Source organism: Brachycentrus maculatus, unplaced genomic scaffold (assembly GCF_059751285.1).
Source record: "Brachycentrus maculatus isolate JH-2025_06_01 unplaced genomic scaffold, ASM5975128v1 h1tg000153l, whole genome shotgun sequence".
Lineage (NCBI taxonomy): Eukaryota > Metazoa > Arthropoda > Insecta > Trichoptera > Brachycentridae > Brachycentrus > Brachycentrus maculatus.
In genome coordinates, this window is record NW_028280906.1 from 454,452 (window position 1) to 479,928 (window position 25,477).

The window sequence follows — 25,477 nt, forward strand, 5'->3', positions numbered from 1 at the left end:
TTATTTTAAGAGGGATTAGCCTCCTGCGATGTCGATTTCCAGCAGTCAATCTCGTCAGTCTACCTTGGGTTTAGCGATGCAGTGCAATATGGGGGAGTCTGGATGGTTCCATTCTCCTCATATGTGCATACCACTGTCGTCTTCTCTTATCCTGGTGTTCCTTATTTTATCTCGTAGACTCTCGCCAGATATGCTCCTTAGAGTCGTCATTTCTGACACTCTTAACGCGTTTTTATTACTGCGATGTCCACTCTACATTCGATCCCATATGTCATGATGGGTCGCACACAAGTTTTATATTTGATTTGGTTTTTTTTTTATTGGACATGTCATAAAACCATCCCCATAATTCCCATCACATAAAAATAGAGCTTAAACGGCCTCGAACCGTTATTTGATCACCACTGGCTCGTGTTATGATATTTTTACGACTAATCCGAGTAACTTAAAACAAAATGTTATTTACTTTTGCAATTTTCACTTTCCTAATAATCAATATCTAGAATTGAGTTCCGTTTATTATTTTAAAATTCGACATTCGTTTCGTGAAATTAAATAAATAATTCTTCAGAATAAAACACTAATGCGGTGCCTTATCTTTAGTTTCTAAATATAGCTTAATCACAATATTACCATGAAAAGAGAAAGAGAGAGAGAGAGAGAGAGAGAGAGAGAGAGAGAGAGAGAGCGTCCCAAAAGGAATACAACAATACAAAATTATAATAAAATATATTTTCCATACCTAATATTTGCACTGTCATTGATTGGTGCGTCAATTGGTAAAACTAGTATCAATGGTGTGTGATAACTATAATATGAGATATGTATAATATAATATAGATGTCGTTATATCTTTCTTCATTCTCATGTAACGAAATGTACTTAATAAACGTGACGCATCCTAGAAATTTCGTTCTCAATTCTCGTCCAATCATCGGTTAACAATGCAAAATCCAAAATATTTAAGGACGTATGAGTAATTATAATTTTATAACTTTTTTTTTATTTAGTTTTTTTAAATTATTATTAAACCAAGTCTTTTGAGATGGGAATATGCAAGTCTGGGCTTCACACCTTTCATTGGCTGGTTCAAGCGATCACTTTACACACTGTGTGATATTTACTATTCTACCCATGATTGACAACCACATTACGCAAATATCGGGAAGTAGTATTCATATGTTTTAATTGAAAAAAAACTACTGCTTTTTACGAGTAAAACCTCGTCTGCGATATTTATGATTGATAAAAAATGTATGTATGGTGAATAATATTTAACGCATTTTTTATATGTTTATTTATCCTTACTTTTTAGAATTTTATGTATTCAAATCTATAACGTTTTTTAATTTATATATTTTTAAATTTTATCTTAGGTATTAAAAAAAAACTATTTTTTTTCAGTTACCTTATACATTTAATGGAAAAAATTGATTATTCAAATCTGTTTATTTATTCTTCCTTTTTTATGATTTTATATATTCAATTCAAAAACGATTTTTTAAGATTGTCATCACAGGTATTTATAAAACCTCTTCAGTTATGAAGCGTCAAATTTTCAGTTACCTAACGCTTAAAATACATAGTACACGAAACTCAACATTAGAATTATTATTTTAAATACCACTATTTCCTAAGTCAAACTTAAAGTGGTATTTACTAAGTAAAACTTAAATCAGAAAATAAATAATTTTGGCGCTCTCCCTGGTCTAGCACTTGGATTTGATTTATTCTGCCCCCTTCCCCATCCTAACAAACCGCCAGCCTCTGAACCTACGCTGATGTCGTGCGTCAGTCCCTTTGCAATATAATAATGTTTCTTGTATGCATTGCATTATTCCGCCGTCTGCCTCCGTCGGATCAGCTCGCTTCTGACGCTTTCTCGGTTTTTTTGTAAGCGCTTGCTAAGTAGGTCCGTCGTTTGTTTTTATTTAAGTATTTTTACTACTCGTCTCTATGGTAAAGAATGTCACTTTGTCTATGATCGTTGTTCTACCTCGGGTTCGGGTTCGTTCGGTTATGTTGTGGTGATTAGTCTCTTTTTTAAGTAGAATTAGTTTGTTTAATGTATTATCATAGTATTGCGGGTTAGGTAAGCGTATTCAAGTAGTGTTTAAGTTGAAAGTGGCTGTAATTAACGTGTCCAACGATGTCTAGACCTCCAGACAGCATTGTTTACGAAGGCTGGTTGACTAAATCACCCCCTTCAAACCGTTTATGGAGAGCCGTAAGTATTTCTTAAATATTTACGCAAATATAATTAGTTTTATGAAATTAACATTTTTTTGCCCTTTCTTCCGACGTTAATTAAAGCGCTACAATCCGATCCTTCAAATTTGACATGTCGATTCATCTATTTGAGAATTCGACATCTGTTATGAGTTTGTGTGATTTCATCGATTATTTGTTTCTTGTTTATTACTTCACTTACGTCAAAAGCATAATACCACTTCGGAATTAAGGACTCGAGTAAATAATTGTATTTCTTTGCGCAATTTGTTCATATCAGGGTTGAACACTCGAGCAGGAAAACAATGAGCTGTATAATGTATATAGCGCTCCTTATTTATCACACGAATTGCATTGTTGCGAAGACAATATGCGGTTTGATTAGCAAGTTAGTCGGAGCTCGTGATAAACAACGTTTGCATTATATTGACAGTACACGAAAGATAAAATATTTCCGTTTGTGTTTTTATGAATCATTTGGCAGAGATAAACAGTTACTAGGTATTGGTTACTTGCCTATAGGTTTAGTATAGTCATTTTGTTTTTCCTTTAACGTCAAATGAGTGTTTTAAAATGAAATGCGAAAAATTACCACCAATATAATATCTCGTTTTTATCAGGTCAATTCACTTTGTTAAAAAAAAAAAATTCTAGCAATGTCCTTGTTTATCAATATAAACAGATTAAAACTTTCAAATTCAATATGAATTAGAATATACAATAAATGCCTGCTGTGTATAAATTGTCATTCCTTTTTAAAAATGATAAACCATAGGTCCATAGTGGAATTAGAAATATTAAACCCCAAAAATAGCTACAACCATAAACTCAAATACCGCAACAACATAAAAACAGAATATAGTAATTTTACTTTGTATAGCGAAATAAGTAAAAAAAAACTATTTGTCCAACCATTGTATAGTATTTGTAGAATTGCTTTGTTAAATGTTACTAACACATCTGGTGACCTTATGAGGACAACAACAATGGGGTGAAGGGATGCATTGATTTACAGCAAAATTCCATCTTTCTTCCCATCATTCTGACTCTTGCAATGGAAAGCAATTGAAATGTTATAGCATAATCCTCCAATTATTGTTATTTATTATTTTATTTTTTAAATAAGAATAGTGAATTACAAAACATCCTATAAATAATGGATTGCAAAAAAAAAACAACAACAGTATTGAATGGATGTGGGTTTTCTTCATTCACCACAACATTAATCCCAATAATTGTGTCTACTATATGTCAACTAACATAAATATTTGTCAGGTCTGTAAACGTGAAACTGTTTTCTGTTGTTGTTGGAAAAATAATACACATTTATTGCAAACAAAATATTTTGTTGGAAGTATTTTCCATGTCTCTGACAAAACCATTTTTGTACATTTTCGAAAGCAGCGTAGCGCTGCTCGGTAAGTGCGTGTTCTATTGGCGCAAATAAGTATTAATCGGACGGAGGCAAGTCTTGTGAGTAAGCCGCATTGAAAGTATTTGCCAACTAAGCGCCTCAATCGTTTCTTGACCAGTTTCGCTTTGTGCGATGATGCATTGTCACTGAGCGAAATCTCTTTGTGTTTTCTCTTTTGATATATTGGTGTTTTTCACGCGATTCTCAAATCAAATCCGTCATTTGTTGTGGGTAGCATTCATTATTAACGGTTTTGTCAGGTTTTGGGACCTCATAATAGATAACACCCCCCTGATCCCACCAAACAGGGTGCATTGTCTTCCATCCGTAACAACTTGGCCTTGTAGCTGATTTATTTGGAGTTACCCATGATCTTTTACTCTTAGGGTTCTCGAAACATATGCATTTTTCATCGCCAGTCACAATTCAATGAAGAAATTATTTTCTTTTGTATTTTTTTTTCGAGTTACCGTTGCGTTTGAGTGTCGTTAACGTCCAAAAATGTTTGCGATTCGGCATCTTCAAATTTTCTCGGTCGTGTTCCAAAATCTTCATTTCTCATGTCAGTTTCCACTTTTTAATTTTTTAAACCACTCAAAATACTGTGATTTGTTAACATTTCTCTGTAAGCTTCAACTTCAGCATTCAATCAATGGTAACAGAAAATCAATGCTGCCTACAAATCATAGTTTTCAGGCACAAAAATGTACATGTTTAATGCTATAAAAGTATCTAGTTGTATTAAACTTGTATTGTTATGAGTTAAAAGTCTGACATATCGCTCACTCCTTTCAAGAACGTCATAAATCAAAAAACTTGATTTTTCAGGTGAATGTTTTTAATGTTTCAAAATATATTGTATTAAAACTAAATATCAAGCCACTTATTGAACTTTTTACTGAGCAACAGATCTTTTTACGTAAAACCTGAATGTTTTTTCTTCATTTGAAAAATATTAAGTATATTTAAAAAAAATAGTTAGACAATACCTTTTCTTCAAAATGCAAAAACAACACTTTCTGCTCTGTAGCGGGTAAATATTAAGTTAAAAATATGCCGCTTTCGCTGGGATATAGTACATTTTCTGGGCATTCCGAAAACATGCACAACTGAAAATTGACAATTTTTTATTTATGACGTTCTTGAAAGGAGTGAGAGATATGTAAACTCAAGAAAATAGAGCTAAGAATGCAGTTTAACAATCAATAAATTGATAACTAGAGCCATCTTTGTGCTAATTCCGGTACATATTTACAGATCAGACTAAACCATTTGCTAAGAAACATCAAATAATTTTCCGCCGATGCAATAAATGTATAATGAGCTAGATCTCTTTTACAACCACCAGTTAAAAATCAATAAAGGGTTTAACATTTTTCACCCGATCTTATTTTTTCCACAGTTCTTGTGCTTAATAATACAGTATTGAATATAATTTTTATCAATTTTATTATTTGGTGGTGACAAACTGTAAATGTTGTTTGTGCTCTAGCTTTTTAGCATTAATTTTCAATTAATTCGGTGACTATTCATTGTCTAGAGACAATGTGCCTATCCATTCTAATATGTCCCTGATAGGATGTGATTAATGGGTAACTGTTATTTTTTGGGTTACTCGATTGGAATGATATTAATTACATTTTCACAGTTTATGTTTCTTTACGGCGAATGTTTTTCATATCAAATTGGGAGCTAAGAATTCGCAATATGTAACCAAATTTCAGCACTAATTAGCATTACTACCTTTAAAATGTTTAAATCTAAAAAAAAATAAGTAATAACTGAAGAAGTCATTAATTATTTTGGTTTTTAAATTGGATTGCCCATGTCTAGTAGCTGAGGTATAAATGTTTTGTATTGTTTACAAACTGAACGGTAATATATTTATGAGATTGTTGATAACCCTTTAAATTGGTCTCTTCTTACTTTTATTTCAGAAATGGAGTCGACGTTGGTTTTCCCTTAAGACAAAATCTCCAGGACGATACTATCTAGATTACTATAGTGACAAAACCAATCGTAAGTTGAAAGGAACTATCGACTTGGACACATGTCATCAAGTAAGTTTTTACATTGTTTTATGATATGATCATGTACATGTAGTTAATTTTTAGTTTTTCATGTGCCATGAATAGTATAACTCGATAACATTCCTTTGTTTTGTTGCGAAAAATCTATTTTTTAACATCTGCATTCACACTTACCAGTACATCACTAATTTTACTTTATTAGCTTACTTAGGGGTTTTAATATGTTTTTTTTACAAATATACGCGTCAACTATCGGTGCTTCTTATTCCAGTATTCCAAAAATACCATTTATAAACTTTAAATATTACTAAATATTTTTAAAAAATAAGGTAAAATTCAATCAGTACGGATAGCCATTTATTTTATATGCCAAAAGGCAATAAAATACGCAACAATAAAATAATAATAAAAATTATTTTTTGCTGAAGTCTTCCATGTTTTTAATTTATCAATATTACTATTCACTATGTGCTTGTTACATGACACTATATTTGACCCCACTTTGTTTTATGGATAATGAGGGAACTTTAATTTTATTACTGTGTTAATCAGCATATAAAAAATATTTCATGGTTAATTATAGTATATAATTAAGATGATTATAATATGAATATCTATTAATCCAAAAACATCCCAAGCAATCATTATCGGTAGCCATAGACAAATCTCTCTTCTCAAGTTCACTACCATTTGAACACTTGAAATTACCAAACATATATCGCTCACTCCTTTCAAGAACGTCATAAATCAAAAAACTTGATTTTTCAGGAGAACGTTTTTAAAGTTTGAAAATATAATACAATATATTAAAAATAAATATCAAGCCACTTACTGAACTTTTAACAGTGCAACAGATCTTTTTAAGTAAAACCTGAAGTTTTTTTCTCCATTTGAAAAATATTTCGTTTATTTAAAAAAATAATTAAACAATAACTTTTCTTCAAAATGCAAAAACAACACTTTCTGCCCTGTAGCAGGTAAATATTAAGTTAAAAATATGCCTCTTTTGCTGGAATATAGTACATTTTCTGGGCATTCCGAAAACATGCACAACTGAAAATTGATGATTTTTGATTTATGACGTTCTTGAAAGGAGTGAGCGATATGTCCCTTTACTAAAATAGTAAATCTTGAGGTCATAATGGAACTAAATTTATCCTGGGTTGAACGAATCACTGAGAAAAGTTGGAAAGAGATTCTACCGCACTCTTTGTGCTTTATAAAGACTATCTCCCGACCACAGTGAAAATAAAATTATCACAATCTTTTATTCTGTCTTCCATATGCTATGCTAATGTTTGCTACATTGACGCAAACATTGATCTTATCAATCATCTGGATCGTCTACAAAATCAAAGCATTTGTTTAATTTTCATTCTAAAAAAAAATTACCATGTATCACCTTCTCGCACTCATCTCAATAAAAACAATCTCTCACGCTACTTTATAATATTCTTAATCACAACCCCAATGCACCTAAATATCTTGCTGAAAACTTTATAAACCTCTCATATCAGGTCTATCACTTCGTTCTTCCCAAGAAAGAAAACTTTCCTTTCTAGCCATAGAACATCACTCTTCAGTAATTCCTTGTCTATCCAAGCGGCCAGACTATGGAATGAATTACCTCTCCTTGTAAAAAATGTTCCTTCCTTGATAACGTTTAAGAAACGTCTGACACATTACTATCTATCATTAGAATCCTAAACGTCCATCAAACCTCTTTCTTTAGTTTTTCCTCTAACTACCTTCTTCCTTTCCCTTCCTTATTATCAATTTGTAATTTTTATAAATAATTCATAATAACATAATATAAAGTAGTTGCTTAAGTAATACAGCAGTAAATTATAATTTCAGATTTTTTTCTTTCTTTCTCATTTTTACTTTTTGTTCAAGCTCTATCTACCCTCTGATTGCAAACAGCTATATAAGTTATCAAACGTTTTGACCAATATCACTAATCCGTTTTTGGTTGGTAAAAAGACATTGCTTCTTAGCAATAAGCCCGGCAATGTACCTTTTTTTCTGTACATGAAGTAAAAATAAAGAAATACTGGTAGCTAATTGTGCATGTTCTTATAAATGTGGTATATTTAAGATTGATGCTGGGCTGCAAATGCAAAGGAGAAGCAGTGAGGGTCCAGCTTTTCGGGGATCAGTTTTCTCTATCAGAACATTGAATCGTATATACCATCTAGCAGCCGATAGTATATTGGAAATGGAAAAGTGGGTTGAAGTCATTTGCGTTGTTTGCGGCATGACATCGTCTGATCACGTAAACAAATGTAAGTTTAAAAATCCTTCCTCCAAAACTTTTAAATTTACAAAATATAATAATTCATCTTTTTTTTTCATAAATTTATTTCTAATAAGTTCTTTTAAACCTACTAGTTTTTTATTGTAAATAAATTTTAACCGATTTGGGTAAAGTGTTCTGTTTTTGGGAAATCAAACCTTATGTTGCCTTTATATAGTGTAAAAAAAAGTTGTTGTTTTATTGGTGTTCTTTAACCTTTCCGAGAGTACAATAATTAATGTCTGACTTTCTGTGGTTAGTGGGTTCTTTTTACATAAGTTTTTGTTGTTGAAATTATGTCAAATAGTTTTTTTTTTAAATAAATAAAACTCTCCATCTCTAGGTTTAATTTATGACAAAATTATTACAAATATCCACAAATGTCATTGCTATACAAGTTACATCATACCAACTGACAGACGGACTTCGACCTTCATTGATGTCGACTTTGAGGAAAATTTGCACCGCCATTTAATTACATCCATACTTCCGGAAAGGTTAATGTAGGTATTTAATATAGTAAGACCCCGCTTAACAGGAAAAAAAACCTATTTCATCCAAAGTTCTTAAATCCAACTTGTTTTTTTTCTCATCAAAATTTTTTTACGGATTCGGGTAAAGTTTTCTGGTTGTGAAAAATCGTTATGTTTATATTTTTTGTGCTAGGTTCGTTGCAATCACAATGCTAGACAAAACAGTGTTAAATAAGGTCATCATCCTCAACATACACTTGAATAATATGAAAGCAATAAATAAATTGTGTGAAATTTTGTGTAATATCAGAAAGGTGTAATATCAATACCACAGAGGATATTGGGGAATCCCAGGACTACCTCGTAATACTGAAACCGTGTCAGCTGGGTCTTACTATATTTTTTACAATTGCTGAAATAACACATTTTTTTCAATGCTAAAGTAGTAGTTTTTAAACAGCATTAGCTGTAAATGATATATATACATATATATTTGAAAAATATTTTTGTCATCCCTTTGCAGTTTATTTGAGAGGACCAGAATCATCACCAAACCCTTCAGGTCCATACATCTCTATTTCGGAGTGCATCACAGGAATGCCAAATCAAATGACTAAAGAAGTAAGTAGATTTTATTTTAAACAAATAGGTTTATGCTATTACATAATGTACTAGAATTAGGGCTCCCGAGAATTATGTATTTTATTTATGTTACCAAACATTTCTTAGATAATAAATACAGTAAAAGGGAATAATTTGAGGGAGGGGGTTCTGTTAAAGCCGAAAGTCCGTTTTATAAAAAAGTTTTAACAATATAAAAACTGTATTAAGATATACATATATAAACAATACAAAACACAAATAAAATAAAATTTATTGTCTTAGGACACTCGTGAAAAAAAAATCTGTTTTATATTGCTTTCGGTAATCCTTCTTTGAGAAAGGAATGAAGTTTTGTTTGCCTTTTGAAGTTTTGAGACATAATTTGTGATTATCATTACTGCTTAAAATTGTTTACATGCTCGACACTTGAATTTAATATCAACTGGATGTTTTTAATTTTTTCATATTTGACCTTTTTTTGTCCGTTACATCTGATGTTCATTATATCGAGGTTTTTCTGTACTCTAATCTGTATTTTTATCTTTTCTCCACCTTGACTTACCGTTGGAATCCTTGTTATCATTTGAATAACAATTTAAAATAGATGACGCATGTAAACAAAAAATATTAGGTGCAACAAAAAATTTGAGGCCATATTCCTACTTTCTTTTAAATTTTACATTGAAGTTTTTTTATCCTTTAGAAAATATTTTTTAAATGACATTTAGTGATAAAAACATTTTTTTCCCTAATAAATTTGTACATCACATTAAGGCAAATTTACATATAAAATGAAGAAATAGTTTAATGTCTCTTAAACTATTTATTTTGATAATTTAGTTACTACATATTCAATTATATCAAAGTTTTTTCAGATTGTTTTTTTAATGTTTTTCCAGTAAGATGATGTAGTTCTTGAATTTAACAATGATTATGCAGTTTATCTTTAGGCATCTAATGAACATTTGTCAAATGTTTCTGAACACAACTGTTAAAAAATTTACTATTCACCTGTTCAAATATAGACGTTTGGTTTTTATGTTGTGTCGGTAAATTTTAAAGTCGTCTAAAGCCAGTTTTAAATACGGGACACAAAATTTGCTATTTGAGAAACATATTTTTGGGATTAAAGCATATGGAAATGTCATTTTACAACCTTTATCCAAACTGTTAAATGTTAAGGTTTAAAAATAAAAATAATATTGACAAAGATATAAACTTTTTAATGTTACTTTTTGGTATAGACAGTACCTATGGTGACCACACCTCATCACTCAATCGGCAAACTTTTTTTATACGAGTGGCATTCGTACTAAAGCATAAAGTGCCTCGAATCATTTTTTATACGAGTGGCATTCGTACTAAAGCATGAAGTGCCTCGCATTTTTTTAATGACTGACATTAATTTCAACACACTATGTGGTTAAGATTGATAATTATCAATGTCTGATGTTTTCCCCCCATTTGTTCTTTGAATACTCGGCACCATGTATTGACGGTATTTTTTGTTTCATTATTTTTAGGAAAGACGAATAACCAAATCTCAAGACTTTGCGTTCAATTCTCGCTTCAAGGGTTGTGCAAAAGCCAGCACGACCAGCGGAAGTCAAACCCAAACCTCTTCACGGTTGAACAGTTCTACAGATGACAGTTGCCAGGGAAATTCTAAAACACCGAGTGTAGCCAATTATGAAAATGACTCGGTGTTTGAGGACAAAGCTAAACAAGGTAACATCTTTAGAGATATGTTTGTATCTATTTTAAACGATTGACATAACACGGGGGATAAGAAATTAATCTGTGAAGGGGTTTCAACGTATCGGTATGTTGATTCATAATCTCATATGTAATACTTTAAACTACTGATTATTTTATTACAAATCACTACATTATCGACATCTCTTGTATATTTCAAAATGTTAGTGTTGTTAAGATTTATGTAAATATATAAATCAATTTTGCGCATTATGTGTCATTCAAGTTATTTAAAAAGAAGCCATACAAGAGGTTATAAATGGTCCCACAGTAAGAATCGTTCCACAATGCAGACAATAAGAATTTTTTTTAAATATGTATTTTCATAAGCGAGTTCAAATGTCAAAATGTATTATGTATTCGGAAAGTAATAATCTAAAGAAACATTTTTTTTTCTGCATTCATACTATTGAAATAACCTATGTAAATTCAATATTTTTCTCTACTGGACAAAGTTATAGCGCTTCAAAGCTATCTTGTGAAAAATCACTTTATTTACTAACGAATAATATGTACTTTATGCCTATCTGCAAATGGATAAATAAATAATAATATTCACTTGCAATATGCACAGGATCATCCACTTTATAAGTTTTTCGTGTCAATAAAATACATAATTTATACTATTGCAATATACAATATTGCTTTGCAATTCTGGGTTACAATCTCTCTTGGGTCAGTACAAAAATGTCTTGCATTTAAATAATATGTCAAAATATTATCCACTTCCGATATAGAATTTCGACATAAGTTGGCAGCGTTTGCTTTGTTACATATGGATATATCAATGCTTCCATTACATATCGCTCACTCCTTTCAAGAACGTCATAAATCAAAATACTTGATTTTTCAGGAGAGCGTTTTTAATGTTAAATATTGTAATACAATATATTAAAAATAAATATGAAGCCACTTTTAGAACTTTTTACTGTGCAACAGATCTTTTTAGGTAAAAGCTGAAGGTTTTTTCTCCATTTGAAAAATATTTAGTATATTTGAAAAAACAATTAAACAATACCTTTTCTTCAAAATGCAAAAACAACACTTTCTGCCCTGTAACGGGTAAATATTAAGTTAAAAATATGCCGCTTTTGCTGGGATATAGTACATTTTCTGGGCATTCCGAAAACATGTGCAACTGAAAATTGTCGATTTTTGATTTATGACGTTATTGAAAGGAGTGAGCGATATGTAAACAAGTCTAAATTTTGTTTTCTATTACTTATATGAATTTTTTTTCCATTGCACAAAGTAATGGGTAAGAAGTTATTGATAATTTTTTCTTTTGGAAATAAATAAATAAAAAATATTTTTTAGTTATATAAAAATGCTAATCGAGATATCCATCAATTACCAATTCATAGTTTTAGCTTTGTAGAACTGATCTGTTGATGTACAATTTTTATAGTACATATTATAATTAATACACGCTTGATAATTTTTAAAAAAATTAATGTTCTTTTTATTTTGTTTTATAGATGCACAACCAGCGCAAGACTTAGTTTCAAAATTCTCTAAGCTAAACTTGCTGACAGCCCCAGGTATAATTTAATTAATTAATTTTTAAATAAATAAATAATCCTATTGTTGATTTAAAAAATTGTTTTTTCAATAAATATAACTCATTTTTTTACATTATACTTAACCCATCCGTATATCAGTTTTTTAAGTAAATATTTACCGCGCAACAATTGATAAAAATGCGTAATCAAATACACATTTCTTCTAGTCTCTAAACTATTGTAGCCAAGCATACCCTGGAGAAACTCGGTCGGGAAGAGCCGAGGATAATAGCCGTACTCTCTCATGTAGAGATACCTAAGATGGTGAATGTGACTGATGTTGATATGAAAAGAGGCAATAATTGTTGTGGTCATAGCAACACTGTTTTTTATATTTGATACAAGTGACTGCTTAGCATTTACAATTGTAATTTAAAATGTTTGCTTTTTCCTATTTGACGTTTATTGCTTTGTTAGTCGAAGCTTTAATTTTGTTTTGCACGAGTTACAATTTTATTTTCAATTTCTTTGTGACAGTGTTCATGGTTCAACTGCAAAAATATTCTACCATTATCAACACGATTTTTTTCATCAACCCGACATCAAGTCTGCCACCCAACCCTCAGTATAATAATTACAAGTCGCAAGTAATCGCAAACTTAATTCGGATCTGTACAATGTTTTTTGGCGTCTTTCACGCTCCACCAAATAAATAAGACGTTGGACCATTAAGAAGTCGACATTCGCTATGTTATTGCTGATATACGGCCCCAATCACGCGATAAAGTTGGACCTCAAAATTGCGCTTCATTTGATCTAGCCGTGGCACTCATTTGACCGAAATCATATTTAAACAACGATGGCATAAAATTAACTATCAACCCATCCGCATATCAGTTTTTTTTCAAAACATGTATATGTACACTAATTATGTATATGTACACTAACACGTACATGTACACTAATTGAATGTATCCCCGCAAGTAAGAAAGTTGCCCCGCCCGGAGGGGAGGTGATATGGGTTTTTCAAACAAGGGGGCGCTAATATTTTGCACCTGATAAAACGAGAACAAGCATAGAAATAATCTTTAATGCAGAAAAAGGTACCACCGGTTGGACCGCGCACTAAACATCAAATGTTTAGTGCGCGGTCCAACAGCCGACCAATGACACAGTTTTGATTTCTCACTGATTTTAGTTGATATTTCAATCAAAATGATAATTCTTTTCTTACATGGACATCTTTGGTCTAGTGTCGTCAATAAATTTGTATTAAAATTAAAAGATATAATCCATTACAAATAGCTTTCTTTACTGATTTGTAGATATCACGCAAAAGTATCTTTATAATATGAACTTCCGCGAATGGGGGCGTGGCTTAAAAGGTGGCTGATTTGCAAATGTAAAAATATACCTATCGCCAACGGTTGGCGGCTGATAGGCCGATGGGTTAAACCCTTTGGACGCGTAGATCGACTAAAATCACCTGAATTTTTTTATCCTTTTTTACTAAATCGACTATAGTCCATGGCTTTTACAAGCCATGGATATGGCTTAAACAAATAAAAATGATTTTATAGATTACTTTATTTTTTATGGAAAATTTGCATTTTTCAAAACAAACTTTTATTTTTTGCTTAACGCGTTCTAAGGGTTAAATAATGTGAATATCATAGACATTCATTTTGTATTAATATACCTCTAAAAAACACCCTATTTATAGGTTTTGTAGGCGTGCTTTTAAATTTAAAAAAATATTTATTTTTTTCAGAACCCCCCATGCGACCTCGACCCCCGAAGCCCCCGCACCTAACACTGGATCTACCCCAAAAGTATATATAAAAATTATTAATACCTTTCTCATTAATGCGATGAATGAACATTGTTTGCTAAACACACACACACATTCCTCACACACAAACTTAATAAACATCATTGCAGTAAAACCCTGTTAATTCAAATAATAATCAAAATTCCACAGTTAATTCAGAATATATATTTTCTAAAATCAATTAGTGAAAGGGAAAAATTCAATGTTTATATAAAGGGTTTTCCAATAAGAGGTTTCATTTTGAATAGCCCGCTATCTGGGCAGCTGCCACTTTTGAAGCTGTCATCTTTTGACATTTGACAAGTAAAAACTACGCGACTAATAAAAATGCAACGATACACGCTTCAACAACGCATTAAAATTGTTAAAATTCACTACAGAAATGGTGAAAATTTTGCAATCACAGTTCGCAGAACTAAAGCACTTTTTGGCCGTCGTGAAGCGCCTTTTCGGCCAGCAATAGTGAAACTTGTTAAAAAATTTGAGCTGTTGGGACAACTTGGTGATGTGAAGAATCGAAACTCTTAACGTGTCACTGTTTGGTGCGGTTTTTGGGCTAACGGTGTGATTGGACCTTACTTATTCGAAAACGAGGCTGGTGCAACTGTTACAGTGAATGGATTGCGCTATCGAGCTATGATTAATGATTTTTTATGGCCGGAATTGGAAGATATTGATGTGGAGGACTTATTTCAACCAAGATGGCGCTACGTGTCACACAAGCAACGAAACAATCGCAATTTTGCAACAAAAATTTCCTGGCCGTCTTATTTCTCGAAGAGGTGATCACAGTTGGCCTCCGAGATCTTGTGATTAAAACCTTGAGACTTTTTTCCTTGGGGCCACGTGAAAGATAAGGTCTATGCCAATGCTCTACAATCGATTGAAGACCTTAAAGATGGAATTCGTGAAGTTATCGAGGACATACAGCCGCAAATGTGCGAATTGGTCATGGTAAATTTCATGAAAAGGATATGGTGCTGCAGCCGTAGCCGTGGCGGCTATTTGGCTGATATCGTTTTCCATCGTTAATCGCATACTTTTCTCTTAACAATGCAATAAATATTCATTAATTTATCTTAAAATATACCAGTTTTTTCAAATATCTAAATGAAACCTCCTACTGGATAACCCTATATTTATATATATATATATATATATATATATATATATATATATATATATATATATATATATTTATTTGTATTTCAGAAAGAAACTAGTTGTATATTATATTGTTTTATTTTTTAATTGATTGAAATTGCCAATTTCATTAACAACTTTTATTATATTCTTATTATTTTGGTAAATCGATGACTATCATGAAATTTTTTTGGATTTTCTTTTTTTAACTCTTATCTATACCCAATGATACATAGAGCACTGCATCATATCGACACAGTGTTATCTTGATCGTTAATTGATAAAGGTAAGATTGGGAAATCAGTCTCGTGCATCAGGTACCAGTCTGGGGCGATATTGAATAAAAAGAAGAATGATAAATCACTTATTTATTACATTTTAATCCCTGTGGCAACCGAACCCGGGATCTTCAGCACGGTAGCCAAACACCTTAACTACGCGCGTAATGAATAGACTTATGTTTTTGTGAAAGTCTTGCAATATTGTTGTTTTATCATTAATATATAGAAGGCGTCACACAATGCCTCTCTTCACATAACTTGATTTTCACAAATTTTGTTCTGGGTCAGTTTGTTGTTTAGATGCGATATAGTATCAATAACTTTTTTGCGTTTTCTGTGAATTTTAGCAATTTGGCGATGTGCACTCTACAACTTTCCTGTTTTAAACCAGCAGTTATAGAACTGGCTTCTTTCAGTAAAAATGCTGACACAAGAAAATTTATCCAATATTCTTGTGCTTAAAGTTAGAATTATGTAACATGCGTATATAATAAAAATAACACCTATGTAATTTTTTCCACATCAATTTTATTTGACCAGCAACTGGGTTTCACCGTAACCGACATCAGACTGGTCTGATGATGTCGGTTATGACGAAACCCTGTCAGTTTGATGATGTCGGTTACGTGTTACCCCACCAGTCTGATGATGTCGGTTACGACAAAACCCGGTTGCTGGTCAAATAAAATTCATGTGGAACAAATTACATAGTTGTTATTTTATTTTATAAAATGCAGTTCCACCAAGAAATGTCAGTATAAAACTTAAATCTAATAACATGCGTATTGCGGATATTTTTATACATGTATGTAATTTGCGCGGTAATCGAATCCATTATTTTAAGGATCCAAATTTGAACTTAACATTCATTATCTTATATATTGGAATTAAAAATTCTCACTTTTTTTGTTGTTGGATGGAATGCATATTTTTTGTTGTTGCAAAGGGTGCTTCTTTCCTTAACTGTATGTGTTGCATCCCAATCTCTCTCGTTTTTCTTCTCCGTCTTATTCCTCATTGCTGAGGGTTGTGACCCTTGCAGAAGCAATGACGATTCTCCAGTTATCCCTTTACTGCGCTGCACGTAGTGCTCCAACCACAGAGGTGCCTGCTGCTGCCTTAATTTGATCGGTCCATTGTGTGGGGGATCTTCCTCTCCCTCTCTTTCCCTCCAGGCTACCGATCACAACTAGTCGTTCCAGGCTATCCTCGTTGCCACGCGCAACGTGTCCAAAGAACTGGAAAATCAGTCAGGTACAGGTATTAGCCAGAGTCAAACCATCCAAGCGTAGTTCCTGGCGAATGGACTCATTGGTGCGTCTAGCTGTCCATGGAATTCAGAGCATGCGCCTCCAACACCACATTTTGAAGGCATAAATTTTTCTCCTTTATGCTGCTTTTATGGTCCACGTTTCAGCAGCATAGAGAAAAATGGAGTGGACCAAGCTCCTGACAAACTTCATCTTGGTGTTGTTACTCACACCCCGGTCTTTCCAGATTTTGTCTAGCTTAGACATGGCACTTTTGGCGATGGCGATACGACGTCTAATCTCTCCTTCACAATTTCTCTGTCTCGTTTTTGCATTCAATTAATTCGATTTAACATTTTTGAGTATTAGTGTAAATTTAAAATTTAAAAGATGCCAAAAAATCACTTTAAGGTAGACAATGGTTGTGTGAAAGTGTGTGCATGTACAGAGCATTCATGTCGTTGTTTAAATTAAGTGATCACTCTACAAATGACACACATAGATAGAATGGTGTATGCTACACAGTAATATTTTAACCCTTTGAACGCATTAAGCAAAAAATTAATTTTAAAAAAAGTAAATTTTCTATAAAAAATAAAGTATTTTATAAAATTCCTTTTACTTCCTTTTATTTGTTTTCTTTAGTCCATGGCTTGTAAAAACCATGGATTATAGTCGATTTATGCGTCCAAAGGGTTAACTTACCATTCTCTAATTATTATAATGGATCATTATCAGACGGAAGGAATATTTAATTTAACATACTCAACTTATAAAGGATGTATTACACTCGTTTTTTGTTTATAACAGCCGATATAATCAATATTTGCATTCATCATTTTCTTGTGGAAAATTCGCCTGCGTAAATGCGTTGTTTTCGTAAGTTGGTATTGGATGGCGTCACAGAAACGATGGACTTATTTTAATATTGGTAACATTGCTAAATTATTGGCGGCTGTATTTGTTGATGTCTATGGTCCACCCTCCCCTCATATTTGTACAACACAAATGGTAGTGTAGTGGTAAACAAACAATCCATACTACTACTATTACAGCTCTATAAACCATAGACAATAAACCATATTACGTCATAAAATGTTCGATGACAGAAATTTGATGACGTATGTGAACGCACATTCATCGTTTTAAAAACCAACATCGTGACAAAAATCTATTGATGACTATCCCTTAGTTCAATTGTTTTAAATTATTCGTTAAGGAATATATATGTTTAAATTTAATATATAATACAAGTCCTATTTGAAGAATTGTATAATTTTTTTGATGAATTGTAAGTCATATTTTAAATTATATCAGAGTCCAATACAAGCCAATTTAAACTTGTTTGTTGAGTCTTATGCACATCTTTTGTGATTTACTTAATTTTTGCATCATTTGGGAAGTTGATAATTGTTGATAATGTTATTGATCAAATTTTTACGCATTCTTAATAATGGCGGAATATTTTTGGTGGGTGTTTGGTGGGATTTTAAAGGTGTAATTCATTATGAGTTATTGAGCCCAGGGGAAACCGTTGCTGCTGATGTGTATTGTATGTGACTGGATCGTTGAAATTTAAATAAAATCAGAAATTACCCAAATATAGCAAAAAGGGGGAATTGTGCTCCGATATGCAAACGCACGGTCCATGCTGCCGGGTAGAAAAGTGAAAAAACTCCTAGCTTGATTGTAACTTTATTAAAAATAAAATAAAAATCTACTTGAATACATTAGGGGATTTTTTAAGATAATTCAAACAAACAAAAAAATTCATCGTAATATCTTCATATTTATTACATTACATTTAACATCAACTTTAGCATTAAATTTAGCTACCAACCACATAATTGTCTGTCAGTTTAAATATATTCTGTACATTTTTCAACATGTATTATTTTGTATAGAGTAACAAATTCAAATATTTTATTAAAATTTTAGTTCCTTAATACCACTATTTCTTAAAATCTATTGTGACATGTGTATCGATGCATCATTTTTCAAACACCGTATATGGTGTCTTTAAATGACGTGGAATGCATCGAAACACTGTCACAGTAGAACATAGTAGAGAAATATGAAATAGTAGAGAAATAGTGGTATGTATATATCAAACTAAAATTAAACTTAACATGGATAGATATTAGTACAAAATGACTGCTGAATTAATAAATGAAATTGTATATTTATTTAAAGCTTGAATTTAAATTTTACCCATTTAATGAGATTCAACTGCCTCATTACATATTTCACAATATGTGTATACAGTACATAAGTATAGAATGTGCCATTTGTTTCTACAAATGTTTCTCGTCATTTTGTTACAGTTCGCAGTTTAATGGTCCTCGTATAAATGAGCCGAAAGATGCATCTGGTCCATATCAAAACATATGCGTAAGTATTCCCTAAAGCTTTTTTTTTTTCTCTGTTAAAGGCCATAGCCAGTTTGTACATAATAATATATTACATGTTGTATACATTATGATAAAATAATATGTTTTCTTTTTTTAAGTATATTATTGGTTTGAAAAATACTTGTCTAAACAAAGTTGAACATATAAAAAACAAGGAATTATGCATTAGCATGAAATATTGTTACTTATTCCAAATATCAATAAAGTCCACGAAATCATTGCTGAGGTTTTGCATTCAGTGTATAAGAAATAATATATAAATAATTTTGTGCAAAAGTTTTAAATTTGAAATCATTGCGTGCAGTCCATAACGTTTTGCCGTGGCTTTATTTATTTTCGATCAACTGAGCAATGTTGAAAGGACATTAATTACTTCGTAGACAATTCTTGAAGTATAAGAGTTTCTTCATATCTTCTATTAAGTTTATTATTTCAGATGGAATAATATTTTTTAAAACACTTAATGAAATTAATTAATCTAACAATTATTTTAATACTACTACTTTGTTTACATTCCAGTGTGCAACAGGCAAAAACAACAGCCCTTGGTTACACGGATATGCTAACATATATTCAAACATCCCTCTCTCAGAGTGTTACGCCGTTCAGCCACTAAACAAGGTTTGTTTTATTTTAATACATTTTGTAAAATATAAATAATATGTGGTTAATGTATATATACAGGGTGACATGTGGGAGACGCATGGATTTGTAATAAACCGCAGACTGCTATGAAATAATTTTTTCCTTTTTTTCCGATAGCAAATTTAAGTTTATGAAGGTTTTAATACGAAGTTTTCGTCCACTCTGAAACTCTGCCACAGAAATTTTGACGAATTGGGCTCAAATGTTGTTTTTGAGGGTTCGCAGGGTCATGGGACAATTGGTATCAATCGAGAATTGTAGGTATCCCTACAGGAAAAAAACATAAATCAAGAGAGCGTTGGCTAGTTCAAATCGTACCATAGGGAGATGAGGCGCCCGGGGAATCTGTCTAGCAAAAAGTCCATGCAAACCCTTGCTGTGTGGGCTGTTGCCCTGTAATTTCGACGTCTTCCAGCTCCATCCCTTCCAATTCAGTCAAAATAAAATCTCTTGACAGTTGAAATTAATATATGTTTATATTTTTACTTATTTCAGTTATCATATGCACCTATTGTAGACAGAACCAAGAAACCGGGTAGACCTCGATCAACTTCTTCAAGGTCCCTGAACCATCAGGTATATTTTCATTTATTTCATGAATCTAAACATACTTTATAATATGACCTACAAAGGAGAAAATAATGGATGTGTACATTTTCCAAAAAAAAAAAAAAATCTTTTCAATTTGAAAATATCCCGTTTCCTTGTAGGATACATAAATGTATTTCGGTAACATTCATGTTTATAATATTCATCAATGATTTCATTTTCTCATTTGTAATAGAGCTATTTATAAATGGATAATTGAGGTGGCAAATCAGAAATAGATCCCATCATTCAACTATATCAAATTTTAATGCATGTCAAAAACAATTATGTATAAATTTTGTTTTGAAACATCTTATATTTAATTTTATATTTCGTATTCAAAATGTAACAGAATCATCACCTTTATAGTTATGTGATGCCTCCTATAAATTATTTGAATTTTGCAGGACTTTTGTAATATTCCCAAGCATATGGTGAGACCCAAGAAACTTCAGTATTTGGATCTTGATTTGGAGATGCCCAGTAGGGTAAGTAGATTATTATCAATTATTCCATATGCATAATTTATGCTTTCAATTTTACACACCTTTATTGGCCACATCCCGAGCAAGTCAACCATATGATTCTGATATCAGTCTGTTGGAATGTTTCATAACTCTCCAAGCTTTCTAAACTTGTGTATCCAATAGCTCTGAGATTCTAGTTTAAGGGTTAAACTTTTTCCTGCATTTGTACTTGACTAAATGTTTTAGTATTTATAAAATATTTAGTCAAGATAACTGAATTAGATTTTTTTCTCGGGCAGTATCCACAGTTTTCTCAAAATGTCTTACACATTCTCATTTTTTTTGTAAAAGAAAACTCAATTAGTTCAAGAGTTGGATCCTTTTTCCAGAAATATGTCCAATTGATTTTGCTTTACAGATTTTCCTGTTCCGTTACTGTGTGGAACTGACAAAGTTTTGTATTTAACAACGTATCTTAGCAGTCATTAAAATTTCAGTTAAAAAATAAACTAATTCATCATTTTTCTTTACAGGATGCAAGGGCATCACACTTCAAGTCCCGATCTGCGGTGGAATCTCCCACTGTGTACAAAACTGTGGACTTCCTCAAAACTCATGCCCTCAATTTGACTCGTATAGATTCCGAGTTGAACGGACGACATGCGGTTTCCTCGCATGAATAATTTTATCCTTAACATTTTAACTTTGTACATATTTTTAGCTATATCCGAATTAAATTTTGTAATGATTGTTATATTTATTTGCCATTATATCATCACTTAAAAGCGAAAAGGATACAATATCACTCAGGTATAGTTTCGACTTGTAATTTGAAATGTATTATTTATTGCATAAAAGTCTCACTCGAAACTAAACACATTAAGAATTAAAAATTCAAATCTTACACTCTTTTTGACTCATAGATTCCGAGTTGAACGGACAACACCCGGTTTTCTCGCATGAATAATTTTATCCCTAACATTTTAACTTTGTACATATTTTTAGCTGTATCCGAATTAAATTTTGTAATGATTTTTATATTTATTTGCCATTATATCATCACTTAAAAGCGAAAAGGATGCAATATCACTCAGGTATAGTTTCCACTTTGAAATATATTATTTATTGCATAAAAGTCTCACTCGAAACTAAACACATTAAGAATTAAAAATTCAAATCTTATACTCTTTTTGACTCATAGATTCCGAGTTGAACGGACAACACGCAGTTTCCTCGCATGAATAATTTTATCCCTAACGTTTTAACTTTGTACATATTTTTAGCTATATCCGAATTAAATTTTGTAATGATTGTTATATTTATTTGCCATTATATCATCACTTAAAAGCGAAAAGGATGCAATATCACTCAGGTATAGTTTCCACTTTGAAATATATTATTTATTGCATAAAAGTCTCACTCGAAACTAAACACATTAAGAATTAAAAATTCAAATCTTACACTATATTTGACTCGTATAGATTCCGAGTTGAACGGACAACATGCGGTTTCCTCGCATGGATAATTTTAACCTTTTATATATTTTTAGCTATATCCGAATTAAATTTTGTAATGATTGTTATATTTATTTGCCATTATGTCATCACTTAAAACGAATATGATGCAATATCACTCAGGTATAGTTTCCACTTGTAATTTGAAATATATTATTTACGACATAAATGTCTCACTAGAAACTAAACACATTAAGAATTAAAAATTCAAATCTTACAAACGTCATTTAATGCTTTATTGTAATGCTCTTTTACTAGCACATTCGCCTTTTTCGCTTTTTTTATTCATCATCATCATCATCATCATCATTTTACCATCAATATATGTATAATTGAATTTAGCAACGTTTTTACTATCAAATTAAGAAAATTATATTACGGATGTTACGTAAATATTTAGATATCATTTAATATTTCCCCGATACTTGTTATTAACGGTCTCATTTACGTTTTTATTATTTTTAACAGTTTTGGATATTTGTATTGTCTTTTGTTTTACTAGCAGGGTGTTCTTTGTAAATTATTATGCAAACGGGAGGTCTCACCCGAACCAAATAGTTAATTTTATTATTTAAATAGTTTTATCGTAACCAAAATGCCTTTCACATTGCCTTATAATATACACTTAAGAAGATAAGAGAGGAGTAGTGATTTATCTATTTGTGAGTTTTTTCTTATGACACTATTCTGAAGATTGACTTAACTCTTTATTTTATAAATTACTCAAATGTGTTCAAATAATGAATATTAATAAAATGAGATGTGTCAAATGAGCCAAATATGTTCACGACACTTGTGTGTGAGTGTGTTATATACTTGTTCACAAATCTGGATTTCTCCACTTGGGAGATGTTTTTATACTAACATTGATAAGAAAAAATATTTTTTTATGAACATGCCCTTATCACCACATGTTGATTTCCATTAGTTCTTATTAATGGACACCTTCATTATTAATTTTGTATTTGTTTGAAATTGATTGAGAGTTCTTGTATTTTTATGGTTGATTTTGTTACACGCGTGTGACATCAATATACGATACATACAGTAACGGACGGGTAATCCGTGCCAACAAAATGGCGCGCTTAACGAATCAGCGCCATGCGGGGTCTATTTTCCACATGTATGAATGAAATAGTACAGAAAAATAAAACAGAAGCAACTAGTAAAAATTTCCCTTGACGAATGCTGCAATTGTTGTACACAGTGTTCAATTATGGCGATTTTATATATAAAAAGAATGCGTTTAAAACAGTATTGTAGCACATATATAAACTTATTCGGAATGCATACATCTTACACACGACTGGAACGGTATAAACTGACACACTAAACATTTTTCCACTTTGATCTTTGTTTTCAACTTGGTAAGATTGTTTCACGAAAAGTAATTATCAGGGAATTTTTTCATTGATCAATGGGACATTTAGTCTTCAACTCTCAATCAATTTATTATGTGTTTCAATTTATAAAACGATTTATACTTAGATTATTTTTGGGTTAATTTTACTTCCATTCGGTATTTATTCCTTAGAATTTTTTTTAAAGTATATATTTTTTAAATAGTCATTGTGTTCAATGTTTATAATTTTTATTATTTTATTGAGTTTTGAGAAAATCTGTATTTTTTATAGAATTTAAGATATAAATATATTTGCTGATTATTGCCGAGACTTGTAAGTTTTATATGGAGTTAGTAGTAATTTTTGATGTGACATAAAATGTGACCTTTTAAAATCTGTAAATTCTTTGAGCTTTGCAAACTGTCTTTATCTAACGATGTTGGTGAGCGCTGTGGTGATCAAGTTCAATGGGGATAAGCATGGAAAATGTAGAGGTTTTATTTGTATGATTTCTTTAAGTCTGTTTTTTTTTGTTGAAAATTTTTGAGGTTGCTCTTTTAAACTGGAGGGACAAATTTAACAATCATTAACACATTTCCGACAGGTATTTTTTTAATAAAAGTACTTTAATAAAAATGTCATTATTTCATTAGAAAAATGGTTTGTTCAATTTTGCTTGTAATGAGCTTATATTATATTATTTATCATAGATCACAAAATCTGTGGGTCTATTTAAAGCACTAACATCTCAAAACTATGCATAATTTTTTGGCATTTATAACATATTGTCAAAATTTTACTTGGTGCTTTTATCCATCCATGTCAGATGGCAAAAAGGTGTAAAAGCATTAACAAATTGATAAACGTAATTTAAAAACTCAAATCGGTGTTTTATCGGATTGCATCATAGTAATTATTGTTATTCAATTTTATGGAGGGAATATAATAAGAGACAAAAAATATAAAACCCTCCCAAATTAATATTTTTTTTGGTAGAACTTTATAATAAACTTGGATAGGATATGTGCCTACGTACAAACAAATCAGTTGATTAATTTTTTTTCTAATTTTGGATTAAAATCTTTTAATTTTTATATTTTGTAATTTTTGATCTCTTTAAAAATCTGCGATCTCATACAAATTACTTGTGATTGATATTGATTTTAAAATGCAAAAAACATCAATGTACAACTTTTTTTTTTTTATTTATTTATATAAATGCCTGTTGGGTTTATACAAATATTGAACAGTAAACATATTTAAATGGATATAAATATATTTACAATTAAAATATTTACAAATAAATAATTTGCCTTTTTTAACTTTTCTTCGGTCTTCAGTTCAATTTTCAACTTTTGTTCAATCAGTTTTTTTATTACATTCTGCGCCGATTGAAGTTTCATTAAATATTAGCCCTGTCCTGTCAGACAACGGTAGAATTTGCTTCAAATGTCGTTTTATAAACTCACCTTTAACAAGACTTTTGCCATGACCATACCCCATTGAAATTGCAAACAGTATTTTCTCAAAAACTAATATGCACTACAATCCAAAATGTTTTTTCATTCGAAATGTACAAATTCATATGATATAAAGCCTAAATTTTTAAACGGCAATCGTTAATTGGAAGAGAATTTCAAGGACCCGGCACGTTTTGTCCATGAAAGAGAAGAAAGATATAACTGATTTATTTACTATATCT

The 25,477-nt window shown here is 31.2% G+C and overlaps 1 protein-coding gene across 1 annotated transcript; it reads left to right on the forward strand.

The window, feature by feature from the left end:
* Positions 1 to 1,989: 1,989 nt before the first annotated feature.
* Positions 1,990 to 23,585, forward strand: dos (daughter of sevenless). The gene is made up of 12 exons (XM_088261314.1): positions 1,990 to 2,227; positions 5,581 to 5,703; positions 7,772 to 7,958; positions 8,966 to 9,063; positions 10,569 to 10,773; positions 12,279 to 12,341; positions 14,074 to 14,134; positions 19,132 to 19,198; positions 19,738 to 19,839; positions 20,359 to 20,439; positions 20,859 to 20,939; positions 21,452 to 23,585. Exons 1-12 carry the CDS (start codon positions 2,150 to 2,152, stop codon positions 21,599 to 21,601), a joined length of 1,296 nt encoding a protein of 431 aa, XP_088117440.1. The 5' UTR covers positions 1,990 to 2,149; the 3' UTR covers positions 21,602 to 23,585.
* Positions 23,586 to 25,477: the final 1,892 nt, after the last annotated feature.